The sequence below is a fragment of the Hydractinia symbiolongicarpus genome, chromosome 3 (genome assembly GCF_029227915.1).
Source record: "Hydractinia symbiolongicarpus strain clone_291-10 chromosome 3, HSymV2.1, whole genome shotgun sequence".
In the NCBI taxonomy this organism is placed as follows: Eukaryota; Metazoa; Cnidaria; class Hydrozoa; order Anthoathecata; family Hydractiniidae; genus Hydractinia; species Hydractinia symbiolongicarpus.
Window position 1 is genome coordinate 13,572,154 of NC_079877.1, and position 15,502 is coordinate 13,587,655.

A 15,502-nucleotide genomic window follows, 5' to 3' on the forward strand; every position below is an offset into this window, starting at 1 on the left:
TGCAGTTCGAAAAATTGGGGTTGATTTGTGTACTATCACATGATTGGATAGAACCTCTATGTATGATATTTTTTAACCAATCTGTGGTACCAAATAAAGATGAAGTTAATCCGAAAACAGCTCTCAAAAATTAGTTGCTTTTTTTATAAATGAGGTATCCGTTTTTAGACGCAAGAGCAGTCACTTTTCCAATGTTAATATATCACCCTGGAAATTTTCACGATTTAACCCTTTTCAATTCTAAAACAATAGCAAAATATTTGTTAACATGTAAAATCAATTTTTTGAAGATTGTGATACTAAATTTTTTCCCCATTGCTACGTAAGGAGGTTTCCTGTATTTTATTTTCTCCAATTATGCATTAATCCAAATTTGGAAAAATTTCCTCAGACTGGAAACTCTGTAGAGGTATAACTCAGAACAGTAAAATTTGTTCTAATTAAACCTAAATTCTTGGTGCCGTGCTAACGAACACAGAACAACCAACTATTAATGTCTTCAATTATATTTCTCACATACAAAAAACACAAGTGTTCAATTTGAACAATTTGGAAGTTAGGATATATAAACTTTATATATAAAGAAATTGATCAAAAAATTCAACCAATCATATTTGCAGATTCAGAACTTTAGGATGCTGCTAGAAACGAAACATTTAAGAAGATTTGCAAAAACGATGTCCATTACAACGTTTTAGAAACAGAACATCAGAAAACTCGAATTGGTAGCAAAAAATTTAAATCTGAAATTGATGCATGAAAACGAAGCATAGAGAGTTTTGTTAGCTCTACTCAACCAAACTATTTTAGGTCACCTCTTTATCTTCCCACACGACCTGCGTATAGAAAGAACGGACCACTAAATATTGAATCTAAGAAGTAAAAAAATGATCAAAAAAAAAATCAAAAAACAGGCATCCAAGTCAGACAATACATATATACAAACATACATATATTTTATACATAAATATTTTTTTTAAAGCACAATTTTCCCGCTCTTTTGTGTGTAAAGAAATCCTTTCGCTGTTGTTTTTTTTAAAAAAAAACACATTGATTATCAACATTGTACATCTAGAGGATTCCGCACAAAGTTGTACTAACTAAAATCGTTAAAAAAAAGTTATATAAGCATTTCTTCTGTTTTTGCTAATTTTAAATTTTTGTTACTCATAGTAATATTACTCATATCTTCCACTGAAAAGGCTTGTGGAATCTTAATACGCCCCACTGAACCTTGATTTGCAACTAGCGATCCATTTGAATGCTTCCCGAGAAAAACTTCCGGTATTTTAACATGTCCTACAGGCTGATTAAGTTTGTCGAGCACTTCAACGGATATATGCATACTCATTTTCGATGAGGACGAATTGCTTCTGCTTTTTTTACGATAATGTCGCACGCGGTTGATTTCTTTTTCGGTTTCTTTCGCGCATGCTTCGATTGTATATTCACGACCTTTTACGATCTCCGATTCATTTGGAATGTTTATATTACTTACGTAACTATATCCTGCCAATCGTCTTCTTCGCTCGTTCAGTTCTGAATCACGTAACTTATTAGTTGATTCCGTGTCAAGTATCGAATCAAAACTGTGTGATCTCGTCACTTTGCGTTTAAAAAAGTGAGTGTGACCATCCATTTTATTGTCAATGTTTATATCAATTTTCTGTTGTTGGAAATTTGTTTGTTTTAATAAAACAGGCTGCGTTTCGCTCCGTGTATACTTTATCTTCTTTTCGCCGCTACTTTCAGTTAAATGATCTTTGCTACCCTTTGAAGTATGAAATATCGAATTCTTTTTGTTGGTACCGTCAACAGAGTCTTGTTTCGTTTTAAAGGAGAATTTTGCTTTCGACTTTTTCTTTTTTGATTGTTCGTTATCGCCATCGCCTGCAGATTCGTCAAGCGAGCTTTGTTTTTCGTTATTGTCTGTAAAATGTGGCTTGAAGTTAAGAGAAAATTTAGACTTGTGTTTTTTCTTTTTATTTTTGTCAGCCGCGTCAACTTCACCTGATTCATCAAAAGACTTTTTTTCTGATTTGTCATGTTTAAAAGATTTGAATATCATTTTTTTGGCGCGAGATTTTAAAGATTTCTTTTTCCCTTTGACACTCTCCTCCTCGGAACCTATTTCCTCCAAGCTTTCCTTGTGTGCTTCCTGTAAGGAGATTGTGTGTGATACTTTTGATTCTTTCGGACGCATGCGCATAACAGTGGTAGTAACATTCCTCTTGTTTTCATCCTCACATTCATTTCTTTCTCCTTCATCCAAGTCTTTATTGAAGGTGGAAACACATTTAATGTTTTTAGTTTTGTTGATAATCTCCAGTGTCTCCGCTGACACATGCGACTTGTCGGTTGATTCTAAATCCTGATGCATGCTATCACTGTCGGGTTCATCCTCTTCAAGATAAGGTCTATTCTCATTGGTACTGTCATACGTGTTCTCTTTTGTCAGTTTTTCATCATCAACATCACAAACATCAAAGTGAGTCACAATATCTTCTTTCCTCTTCTCTTCAATATTTTCATCGTCAGTTACTAGCTTTTTGACACGCGGAAGCTGTCTAATTTCTGATACCTCCGATCCTGCCACAGCATGTTTTACTGCTGTAACTACAGGTGTAGTATGAAGAGGGAGAAGGAGAGGTATAGCTGTCGTAGACGGTCTTGCAATGTTTTTCGTCGTGATTTTTGGTTTTTCTTGTGTTATTTCGTCATCTAGCTTCACAGTAGAATGTTTGTTAATGTCTTCGCCCGGTAAGGAAGCTTTGAAATTAGACAGTTCGCTATCACTTGTGTAGTCATGAATTATGGCAGCTGTTTCTTGATTCAGTAAAATGTCTTTCTGATCATAAATGTCGTCGGTAATATTACTATATTGTTCATCTGGTTTTGACACTTCTGCGATGATTTCACTTTCATTAATAAATTCTTTATGAATGCGAGGTGATTTGACTGCTGAAGGCTTCGCTACCTTCTTAATGACAACTGGAGTTATGGAAATTGGTGTAATTGAAGCAACGTTAGGAGATTTTGCGATGGAAATTCTTGGTTTTTGTATCTTTTCTCTTGTGATTTCCTCATCGATTTCAACTTGTTGCAAATCCATGTTCTGTACATTATTGAAAGACGTTTTAAACTCATTTAACTCCTCATCACTGTCAGATCGAGTATACTTTGCGTTATTTTCTTTCTGATCATTGTTATAATCGTCCTTAAGCTTAATAAAATCATCGATTGGTTTTTTATCCTGAGTGAGTTTGTTTTCCAAAACTTGATTTTCCGCAACAAGGTCCTTCTGTTCACGAGGTAACCTAGAAACTTGTATTGAACTGGTTTTAACGAACGGTGTCAGGGTCAATGGTTGTATCGTTGGAGCAGGACGCTTATCTATTGTTTTTTTAATTGATCGATCTGGTCTTTCATGCACGACTTCTTCGTCAGGTTCAAACTTTGTAACAGAAACACGCCTTATTTCGTTGGGTATCAAAGTCTTAAGGTCTTTTAAATCTTCACCATGTTCTTTGTGATCGCTATCAAGAGTTTCTTCAACTTCGTTGCATATTGGAAAATCTTCCTCGGTGATAATTTTCGCAAAGGTCCCGTTGTGTTCTCCCGGTTCTAATTTTTCTTCAGTTGCATCATCCTCCTTCACAAGTTCTTTTTCTGTACGAGTTAATTGAACTTGCGAAGATTTTGTGGACGATTGTAACGATACTGGTTCGATTTGAAGGGGCAAGATTTCCATCTTGGCTTCGGATGATTGGATGACTTGATGCGGTCTGTATTTCTTATCTTTTATGATTTCTTCTTCTAATTCTACAATTTCTTTTTGGCTATCAGAACTAATTTTATTGGAAAGTAATTCGTTAAAATGGTTTAAATCCTTCTCTCCCTTCTTATGAGATTCGTTCTTATCAAAAATGTCAACTTTTTCCTTAGGAGGTATGTCGACCTTGCTTTCGTCACTCTTCACAGAAACAAATATGTCGTCTTCTATGATAAGCTCCTTGTTTACTTTACGCGGTCTCATATCTCTACTTTCCGGAGTATTTAAAAGAACCGGTGTAATTTGTAAAGGTTTTAAAGCGGGACGAACACCCACAGTTTCTTTTATTTTATTTTTTGGGCGATTTTCTTTATCGTGTATAATCTCATCCTCCAATCGCAAAATTCTTGGCTGATTTGGAGATGTAATTGCGGACATGGATGTTTTTAACTCTGCAAGATGCTTCATTTCCATGTTGTTCTCAGTATTACCACGCTGGACAGCATGCATATCGTCGCCTTTGTTGGTACTTTTAAATTCGTCATTTTCTTCTTCAATTGAGGACGTTAAAAGTGAGTCAAAATTCACCTCTTCAACTTGAGAAGCCATTGACTCTTTTGGGTCAATACATTCTTCATCCACTAACTCTTTTGTATTTGCATGATAAGTGATATCTCTCTTGCTACTGACATTGTCTTGCGGTTCATATAAAGTTGCTGAGATGGTAAGCACAGCTGGTGTCTTACTCTCATGTACATAATCTGTTTTTCTTGTTCTATCCGCTGGTTTTTCAATGACTATCTCCTCATTTAAGTCGATTGTGATTGTTGCAGCACGTCTTGACATTATTCCTTGACAATGGTACTGCTCAAACTCTGAAAACTCTTCAGGTAAAGGCTCTCTTTTCTTTTTCAGACAATCAAGAGTGGTATCCCTTGACTTTTCAGTATTTTCATTACGCTTGTTTGAAGGGTTGATAGATACGGCAACCGATTTTAGGGTTGGTTTTGATGTCTTTCCTTCATTTTGCTGCGGTGAAATTGCATTTTTTTCTCTGATATTTGGTTTTCTAGATTTGGTATCTTCAATCTCTATTTCTTCGAAGCCTTCGTCGTCCGAAGTACTTTGATCGTCCTCTGGTATCTTATTTGCTTTCATTCTGTCAAGTTTATCAATAACAATTACGTCATCAGGTAGGTCATCATATTGCGGCTGCTTCTGTTCACTCTTGTTACGGTATCTTTTAATTTTACGAGCTTCGGAAAATGATTGAGAGAAGTCGGAAAGATACCCCGCCCTGGTCGTTACTCGTAACAAGCGACTCTCACACGAGGCGCCAAATCGTTCGGAAAGTTGAAAATGTGATGTTGAAAGTCCGTATCTCCCATCATAAGGCTCTACCCACGTGACTGCAGGCTCAAAAGACATTTTTATATTCACCGGTTCCATCTCATAATATTCTTGTTCCTCTTCGTCATTGTTTTCTTCCTCAGCAATGTGTTCCAATTTGCGTATATGAGCCAATTTCTCACTAACATATGTTATTTTGGCTAAAGCTCCAGTTGGCGTCTCATACTCAAATTCATCACTGTAGTCGTCTCCTTCGTCGTACGTCATTTCAAAATCCATATGCGACGTGTTGCTGACGTAAGATGTTGATAACTTGTTCGGTAAAATGTTCATCTCCTTCGTTGAGGTTGTATCAGCATATGTGACAAGTATAAAACTCTCCTCCGTGTTGACAATTTTCGGTTTCCATATGTACTCTCGCAAATGTGTCGTTCCTGTATGGTCTTCTGTTACATCAAGTGTGATGGTTTCTGTTACTTCAAATAATGTTTCTGGTCCCTTTCGTTTTCTTCTAAACGTTCGCTTGTATGCAGGTTTCTTCTTGGAGGGCGGGAGTAAACGTTCATTGTACAATATAACGTTCCACTTTTGCGATTGCCATAAAAGTTTTCTCGCGTTTCTACCTAGCGTTTCCGACGTTTCCTCAATATCTTCCACATAGAAACATGCTTGCTTTGTGCTTTCATCTACGTCGTATTTTAAACCGTGTATAAACACTTTGGTTATTGGGTCTTCATGTTCCAACAGGACTTTGATGGAAGGGTCCAAGGTCTTTTGTGTATCACATGGTGCGTTGTCAATCATACTAAAAAAATTAAAGTCGTTTAAATAGTTTAAATTTCGTATATGACAATGAATGCTTAAAGTTTGGATTGCAAGTGCAAGGGACTGAAAAAGGCTATACACGTCTTTTTCTAAGAATATTAAAAAATAAATTAGGCAAAAAAAAGATAACGCTAAGAATCTAAATGGGAAGCACATGAGAGGGAAAAATCGAGGAGGGATAAAAATCAATGTTTAGGATTCTTCTTCTTCCAAAGTCAGCCTATGGACACACAGTACGGACAAATTCACCAATTTCACCCTAGCAACCTAGAGTAGATTTTTGAAGTCAATTAAAGAAAACCTCTATGTAGCAAACATCCATAGCGCACACTTTTTTGATGTGGCGGTGGTGTCCGCTTAAGAGGTTTCGCTTTTCACTTTATAAGTTCTTGCTAAACTTTATATAATACATTATACTAAGAATTACTCATAGACTGGGCACTAAATTGCAAATACCTCTTATAAAGAAATACATTCTCGAGTACAGTTAATAGGAACTATGAGTCAGGTAGCGTATATATCTACGGTATTTTGCAAATTAAATGATGATGGGTTTACTGTTAGCAACAGCAATGGAGAGCCATTCACGTTCCTTTCATTACGACTTCACATTTGTTTTTATCTCTACCGTACACGTCAGGGATAATAATAAACATGCACTCACTTAAATGGCTTATTAAATGTTTCCACACAAAGTTAGATTGCAATACTTTGCGGTCACTGTTGGTATTGCCAACAATTACACAAATAGCTACTTTAGTTAACATTTCTTTCTCATCAGAAAGATTAAAAAAATGACTCAACTCTTTAAACCATTTTACTGGAATTCCTGGTAAACATATATCTGGCTACCAAGGAAGAGAAGAAAAGCCCTAGGGACGGGGTTGTTTTGACCACACATAAATTATGTGGAAGTCGGTAAGTACTGGAAATTCGCAAATTTGGAAAAATGGAACTAAAAATTTAAAATCAAAGATCAAAATAGAACATAGTAAAAAAAGTAAAACAAGTAAAACAACAAAAATAAAAATAAAATGAAGGTGAAATAATTTATATAATTTGTTTGCCAAACATATTTTTCGTTCTAAGGTGTGTATTTGTAGTTGTACATAAGCCGAAATTAGAAGAGCAAACATTGAAACCCTATACTTTTTCACATCATTTTTATGTAAATGTCTGATGTACAATAACGCTGTAAATACAGTTTTAAGGCATTCTAGATCACATTTCATTTTATATGTTTATTATGTGACTAAGAGATGTATACATAACGTCTATACCTTGCAACTTTCGTCCCAGTACTTTAGATAACCTCGTGTATAACTTAGCTTAAAAGGCACTTTGGGACGAGAATAATATATTTATATAAATATTGATATAAATCTTGATCTCATAACTTAAGGCATGACTTTCAGTTTTAATGTCTTAAATATTATTCATACGAAGTTTCATGACAAAATTCAACACGAGAGAAGTTGTAGAGCATTTTTGTCCATCGTCTTTGAGTAGGGTTTTATGCGATTCCACCTTCCCCACCCGATATTCTAATATAGAAAGTATTAGTACAAAAACGGAAAATATCGGTTCTTAAGAGATACTAGGTTGAAACTCCAAGGTTAAAATTAGTTGCGATGGCAAAACTCATGATTCAATTGAGGTGGTCTTTCTGTGCGCTTATTGGCTATTGTGTTGCTCATGTTGTATGGGCTAGTAACCTAGCAACGTCAAATGCTATGTTAAAAACAAGACCTGAACTTGCCCCAATCACCGTTTCTCTTTTGTTTTAATGATATTTTTCCGGTCACCATTAATTGCATCAAAAGAAATTCAATTGTCGATAACAAAATCATATTTGCATGCAGGTATCCAAAGGACCTTGTAAAGTGATTCAAGATCAGTGCTCAAAAAAGTATTGGGAACTAAATTGTGTTACTTCAAAATGTGACATAGAAAAGTTGTCAAAATTTTGGTTTTCTTTGCGTCTGTTTTTTTGTAATTTTTTTTTAAGAAAAATCAATTGCAAATATTGACATTTTAATTAAAGGGCATTGGAGATGAAATATTCTGTGACCTAAAAAATATAATTCATATCTCTTTTACCGCTTTCTTCACTCGGGGTCAACTTTTGAGCGTAATAAATTATGAAAGTCAACAATATTGTCAGTTAAATATTGAACTCCCATAATTTACGTCACTGGTAGCTCCTAAGTTATGACCTTTTGCAAAGAAAATATTAAAAGAAACATAAAAAGTATTTTCACAGCATGAATTAAACAACTTCTAATCCTTCATGAACAATAAAAAAAAATTTCGTAGCATTTATTAAGCTTGCAGAGATATAGACTTGCAGTGATTCAACTCATGTTTTTTTCTCATCTTGTTGTAGCTACTGACAAAAACACAGTGTCAAAGGCAAAGGAGAAAAACAACAACTTCTGAAAGTAAACCTGTTGAACGAATTGAAGTCTGTCTTCAGTTATAAAGAATAACTTGACAAATAACTTCTGACAAGCACCAAATAAAACTTAGAGACTAACGTACAAACTTTCCCCAAAATTCACTAAATCTAATAATTGTAAACAACAAAGAATTCAAGTACACTTTGAAAGTTCACAACGTAGCTACCTTAACTTGGTTTTACTATTATTTCTGTTTTTTTTAAGCAGGACGCTACTCTCAAGTGTTTGAAACACTGTTATCAATGTCGTTGCGGTACTATGAATGTATCAAAAAGATGTGCAACAGCGTATACAACATAATTTCCCTCGCATGACATAGGTAGCAAATTCCATACGTGCCTAGGGACTACGTGAGAACTACATGAGGACTCGTAATTACTAAAATAGTGTCACCTAAACGGGTTTTGTTACCTTATGGTATAGAAAAGAAAATGACATATTCTTACCTATGACATGAAACTGAAGCTGGCCGACGAGAACGAAAACCAACTCTACAGTGCAGAACTAAATGATTGTTTATTCATAAATATATTTCTTGTACTGTCCTTCCCACAAAATGTTCAAACTTCCGACACTCAAGTTGAACTAAAACGAGCCATTCTTCTTTGTAAAGATAACAACTACACGTTAACTTATGTACGTCTTTCAATTTAACAATATCGATATCTCTCTAATCGACCAGGGAAATTAAAAGCGCTCTCCATCACAGAGTCTATAATTATAAAGAATAAACAAGCACTTCTTTTAAAGGCTATTTAAAGTATAAATTTTTATCAGGACAAACAAATAGCTGAGTTATCCAATTAAGGATATTAGTAGACGCAACTAACTATAAACGGATAAAAAATAAAGAGTTATAAGCGGAATTCTTGGTGTAAATATATGGACAAAACATAGATGTAACTTTGAAGACGCGTGTAGAAGAATTCTACGTTTCCTGGCAACAGTAGTACTTATGTTTTAATCACATCAGTTAGTCAAGGAATACGTCAGTTAAAAAAGGTGGAGCTGTTATCAACTTGACAACAAAAATAAACATAGTTTGTCTACCATATTTGTTTACATTTTCGGTATTTTGCGGGAATCATTTTTCTAGGTGTGTTAAACCACACCTTGAGATTATCTTTTTTTCTTCCAAATATTTAGCAAGCACCAGTATGTTTATTTGTATGTGTTTATCTTTAAATGGTGTATTTTAAGGGCAAATAAATATAAATAAATAATATAAATAAATATGTAATCTTTCATTACGTATACACTGTTTCTACGTTGGGGTTAGTCTTCTCTAGGATTATCTTTAATCATTTATCTAATTATTTTTTTCGTTGAATGATTCTTAAAAAATTGTTAAACAAACAAATAGCTTTACGACAGGCCTATCTTCCTTCTTATTCATATTCACGGTGGGCAGGTTTTCATCTAAGCATTTTTGGCTAAACCTTCAAACGTTTAGAATCTGAGCAGGCGCATGATACTTACTTCGAACTGCAGGGTTCGTATTTCAAAGCTTTCAATGTTAAAACGAGTTAATTTTAAATGTGGTTGTAGCAGATGACTTTTTAAATAACCAATTAAAATTTTTAAAGCACCGCCATTTGCAGTATAATGTAATTGAGTGATGGCATCCAAACGTTGGAGCCGCAGCCTGCTGGAAACCGGACTAAAGCTAGACAAAGTTTTCAGCGCGTTTTCGTAAAGTCGGATAGGGGCTTTACGCAGAGCGGTTTTGATCAAGTTTATGAGTATCAAAGTTATAAAATGAGAAATTTAAAGTATTGAAGTGTCATAATTTTTGAAAAATTTAAGTTTCCTCCTCTCCCCAGACATAAAAAGCTCCGACAGCGAGATATTTGGTTTAGATTAACTACCTACCTTGTGGTCAGCTCGTTAATTTTTTGTCACGAAAACATAAATCTATTACTATTTATAAATTTGCAGAAAAAAAATTGAATAATATATAACTTGATGATGTATAATAACGTTTGCTTTGTTAATAATTAAAAGTGCAGCCGCAATTGAAAAAATATTGGTGCATTTTTTATAACATTCCAAATAATAGTAAAGTGAAAAAAATATTCGTTCAGAAGATGACGCCCATAAATACACAAAATGAAAAAGCCGATAAAAAAATAAGGTACCGCACCTAGGCACTAAATAAATATATCCACAGCCGCGTCTACCATTATTATTAAGTCATGATATTTCCACAGAGACGCAAATCGAGATAAAGTATTAACGTCTGAAACGTTACATCAACTGTGAGATTAAATGAAGCATTTTGGCAAACATGCCTGGAAGTATTCGTGTTCTGGAGTTCAATAAAAAACGTGAAATACGTCGCGAGATTCCAAGAATATGAAATATTACTTTTAAAAACGGCGTAGTATTCTATAATGAAAAATCAGGTATGGTTCGCTTCAGATTTTCTAATGTCTAATCTTCCAATACTTTAAGCCTTGTTTACACTGATGGCGTTAATGGTAGTAATGGCGTTAACGGCGTTAAGGTGTTAAGGTGTTAAGGTGTTAAGGTGTTAACTAATTTCATTCACACTACGTCGAAAGTATAACACCGTTAGCGCAATTAGATTTATATTTTTATCGTGCCAGAGTTGATGAAAATGGAGGATACGATAAGAAAAGCACCTTATTTACTGCAACAACAAAAATGTGGGTAAGAGAATGCTTAAAGAGAAAATAATACGAAAGTTTTCCATAACCTTATACAACAAATGCACATAACTGACATTCATGTATCTTTCGTCTGTTTTGCAAGGTTATTTAGCAAGAATATTCAAATTCTGAAAATCCGATTTTAAAGAATTGGAAACACAGAATTTTTGGTACACACATTTTGGGTAAACAAATTTTCTGTTACACGCATTTGGATCACACCCCATTAGTACTAAAAATTTTAGGGACATTTAATTAAAATGTCTAAAGTTATGAACATAACTATACCGGGTAGGACACTTGAAAAAAGACTACTTTTTAATCCGTACCATATTTTTTATATTTATGAAATATATCATGATAAAAATATTTTAAAATTTAGGATTACTTCCTTAATAACTTCCTCGAGAAATTAGTAAAACCTTTATATGTTATCGTTTTTTTTATTCATCTCTAAAATGTTTCCCATGTTTGTGATGGTGCTTCTTCAGAAATCGTTTCCCTCCTTGCAATTGCGTAGAATGGTGTAGATGTTTCTTTTCTGGTTTTTCATCTTTATCTTTTCCTGGCGCGAAAACGCTGTTATCGGGGGTAGTTGGTGCTTCCGTGGTAGAAGTTGGTTCATCTTGAGATGTATAATCGGAATCGGATGAGTCATTTGTGCTTGGTGTGGTTTTTTTTGCCATGGTTACTGGTTCTTCAGTCGAACTGCTCTCTGGTGTTGTTGATGTTAGCGTTGATGCTGGTGTAGTTGTTGGTGACGAAGTTGTCGAGGGAGGAGATGCTTCTGACGTCGTTGTTCCGTTAGATGGCGTTGTTGACGTGATTTCGGGAGACTTAGTCGTCGGGTTTACAGTCGTACTAACTGTTTCTGGTGGAAGAAGACAGATCGGATTCCGGTTTTCTACTGTATAATCACACTTTGAAGTACAATAATCTGCTACTATTCGATTGTGCCTCTTGCCTTGCTCATCAATATAAGCACTGTTTGGTCCAGTCCAACCGTACCAACATAGACACCTTCCGTCAGACATACAGGCACCTCCCATTTCATTTGCTAGCCATCCACAAGATTTATGACAGGGGGTGCTAGAGCGACGATGTGCCTTCCTTGATTTGACTGATTTAGCTACAGTACAACCAACCAATAATAGTGCCACGGTAAAGATAAAAAGCTTTTTCATGTCTTCTTAAAAATGCCTTTTTTGATTTTTAAAAATGCTAATAAACTTTGTGTGTTTTCGTTGTCTTTAGAGATTTCGTATATATTTTTAAAAACAGTCCTCTTCCTTGTGAAATAGCTTTTTCTTTCACAGAAACTTCTGTATGATTGACTGAAAGGTTACGCTTTGTGCACATCTGTTCTCCTGTAGAAGCTATCACTTCCGTGTTGCATATGACATCTGTTAGTTTGGAACAAAGCGTATAAACACAGAAAAATTCATACTTAGACTCCTTAGGAAAACTGTAGGTATTTACCGATCAGAAAATATTAGAAAAATATCCAAGGGTATTTTTTGTGGCTGTTGTTATGTAGAGAGTCAATCAAACGCAAGAAATAAAATAAACTTTGTTTTGAATTAGTAAAGGTTATTTAGATAAAACATTGATCAATGCAATGCAATCATGTATAGAAGTAATATTTCAATGGATTTCTTTTTCTTCATGTATCGTCTTAATACGTTCAAACATTTGTTGTGAGGACGTAGCCGCCTTCTACCCTGTTGCACGTGCAGAATGAGAAAAAAATCCTGACACTCTTTTTAAGAGGTAGAATAAGCATAAAAAGAATGTTCATCTCCTTCTACTTCTTAAAATATTTTAAAATAAAGTCAAAGGGTGTTCGCAGATAAATAAATTAAAAACAAAACAAAACAGATGATTATATTTTCGTTGTAAAAATTAACAGCGTTTTCTAATTTTGTAATTAAAAAATAAACTTCATAATTATAAAATAAATTTTATAATTATATTACTGCAAATATTTGGAATAAACGTTTGACATATTAAATTTTTAACATATATGCATGGATGTTCATCCAAGTTACGATTATTGGGAAACATTTTTTAACACGGTTTTTACTCTTTTGAGGCGTTTTTTATTGTCCCTTCTGTTTCTTCTGTTTTGAATTGTTTTTATGTCTGTGAAAGCGAGTATGTTGTTTTTTCAAAAATTTTTTCAATTCTTTTGGGTGGCGTCTTCTTAAATGTTTCTTTTCTGGTTTTTCTTGCTTTTCTTTTGCCAAATAAAAAGCCGGGGTACATGGTAGAATTGTGGTAGATACAACTGGTGTAGTTGAATTTGTTTGTGGTGCAGGGGTGGTACATGGTGCATCTGGCGCGGTTGTTGCGTTCTTTAGTTCGGATGTATTGGTTTGAGGTACTGAAGGGGTACATGGCGAATTTGTGGTAGACACATCTGGCGTATTTTTTACGTTGTTTGGTTCGGATGTATTGGTTTGAGATAATGAAGGGGTACATGGTGAATTTGTGGTAGACACATCTGGGGCAGTGGATGCGTTTTTTAAGCCCGACAAAGTGGTTTGTGGTGTAGGGGTAGTACATGGTCCTACCGTGGTAGTTTGTGGCGGAGCGGTTGTTTCATTTTCCAACGAAGCTGTCGATCCATTTAAACTCGGTGTTGAATCCGTTGTCATGATTACGGGTTCTAATGACATGCTTATCTCCTTCGTAGATGTTGTCGTTGAAACAGGTGGCAACAAAGTAGACGATGACTGCTTAGGTTTAGTTGGGGGAAGAGTAGTCGTACTAACCTTTTCTGCCGGAAAAAGACAGGTCGGATTTCTATTCTTTGTTATGTATTCACACTTTGTAGTACAATAATCCGCTACAATGCGATTGTATTTCTTCCCGTGTTCGTCTATATACGAGCTGTTGGGACCAGTCCAACCATACCAACAAAGACATCTTCCATCCAGCATGCAATCACCTCCCATTCCACAAAGGCTGTGACAGGGTGCGCTAGACCGACGATGAGCTTTTCTTGATTTGACTGACTTTTTTGATCTAGCCAGAACAAAAGCAAACAATAACATGGTTACAGTCAAGATAAAAAACTTTGCCATGTCTGCTTAAGAAATATTCTTTCACCTTTCTTATGTATTGGCAGATCTCCACACTGTGTTATTGTTTCGTGAAAAAGGAAAGATCTTTCGCAAAAGCTTCTGCATCTAAGTCGTTAAATTGTAGAATATATCGCTTGCTTTAGAATCATATTTAGGCATGAAGCATTGCGTAAATTACAAAAATGCTAGTTTTTAAACTACTGAAAACAATGTTATAAATATTTGCAAACCGTAGACCATGACGAGAATAAAGAAGAATCTTTTTTGACAAGTTAGAAACAGCGTGGTTATAGCTAGATTTGTTTTCGAAAATTAAATGGTTGACTTATTCTGAGATTTGTTTGTAGTTAAACAATTTGAAATTTAAAAGTAGGGACGTCTAAAGGCATTTTAGAAAAAAAGCCGCGTTCTCATCTACGTATTCTTGCGCATAAGAAGTTTTGTAATTTTTCTCCCTAAGCACTTATGTAAAACAAATGATTTGTTCAAGGTTTATGAAAATCTTCAGTAAATAAAAATTTTAGATGTATAGCTTCTCAAATTATTATCAAGAGTAAGAATTATGGCTATTATAGCTGGGTTTTTATGGGAAAAAATAAACAACCTTGCTACAAGGAGCAAAACAGATATAAGCCTGTTTCAGCTGGTAGATCAACCAATCGAAAAGTTACAAATCACAAATAAAAAAAAGCGTTTATTTTGAAATGTTTTCAAGTAAGCGCTAGCAGCTTTGACATCAGGCATCAAACCCTGGGGACGAGAAAGATATATTTAACGTAACCTATTGCATTATAACCCTAACTTTGCGTAGCTAAAGGCTGCTTCAGGCAGCCTTCCTTTTCAAATAAGAATTTTATTTAGGTCTCTTTTCTAGTTCTTTTTCCTTATAAAACAAAACTTGTATAGTTAAAACACATTATTGTTTTGTTTTTATGATTCGAAAAACTGGTTAGATGCCACGAAGTAAGTGACATAGCCTTAACCATATGTGTTGTGGTTGATAGACGCATGGTCTATTCTCGTCCTTATCGAGGGAGATGCTAACCTTCTCTCGGCTCATACAACACACTAACGACATTTTTTGCATAACGTTTTTATTCTAGCAATAATAACTTAATTTCTACTTGTGGCGTAAAAACAACAAAACAAATTTTACAATACCGTAAATACTCTAATAAATTCCAGTAAATTAACACTGACTTTATTTAAAGCCATTCAATTATTTATTTTTTAAAATAACTATATTTTCGTTTTAAATTCAACACAAATAAATGAGTGAGTAAGGAAAACTTTACTTAACGGGGCATTTATTTATTTATTTCAATCTAAACTTGACTG

The 15,502-nt window shown here is 34.6% G+C and overlaps 3 protein-coding genes and 1 non-coding gene across 4 annotated transcripts; all 4 read right to left on the bottom strand.

Moving 5' to 3' along the window:
• Positions 1 to 490: 490 nt before the first annotated feature.
• Positions 491 to 9,086, bottom strand: LOC130635849 (uncharacterized). The gene is made up of 2 exons (XM_057445352.1): positions 8,853 to 9,086; positions 491 to 5,927 (listed from the first exon to the last, which is right to left on the bottom strand). The coding sequence occupies exon 2, from the start codon at positions 5,924 to 5,926 to the stop codon at positions 1,121 to 1,123; it is 4,806 nt and encodes a 1,601-aa protein (XP_057301335.1). The 5' UTR covers position 5,927; positions 8,853 to 9,086; the 3' UTR covers positions 491 to 1,120.
• Positions 9,087 to 11,506: 2,420 nt separating this feature from the next.
• Positions 11,507 to 12,517, bottom strand: LOC130635850 (integumentary mucin C.1-like). The gene has a single exon (XM_057445353.1). The coding sequence runs from the start codon at positions 12,260 to 12,262 to the stop codon at positions 11,522 to 11,524; it is 741 nt and encodes a 246-aa protein (XP_057301336.1). The 5' UTR covers positions 12,263 to 12,517; the 3' UTR covers positions 11,507 to 11,521.
• Positions 12,518 to 13,177: 660 nt separating this feature from the next.
• Positions 13,178 to 14,179, bottom strand: LOC130636849 (mucin-2-like). The gene has a single exon (XM_057446699.1). It carries the CDS (start codon positions 14,162 to 14,164, stop codon positions 13,178 to 13,180), a length of 987 nt encoding a protein of 328 aa, XP_057302682.1. The 5' UTR covers positions 14,165 to 14,179.
• Positions 14,180 to 15,104: 925 nt separating this feature from the next.
• On the bottom strand, positions 15,105 to 15,231 carry LOC130637060 (U6atac minor spliceosomal RNA). Its single transcript, XR_008982305.1, has one exon. It is a non-coding gene; the product is annotated as a U6atac minor spliceosomal RNA (small nuclear RNA).
• Positions 15,232 to 15,502: the final 271 nt, after the last annotated feature.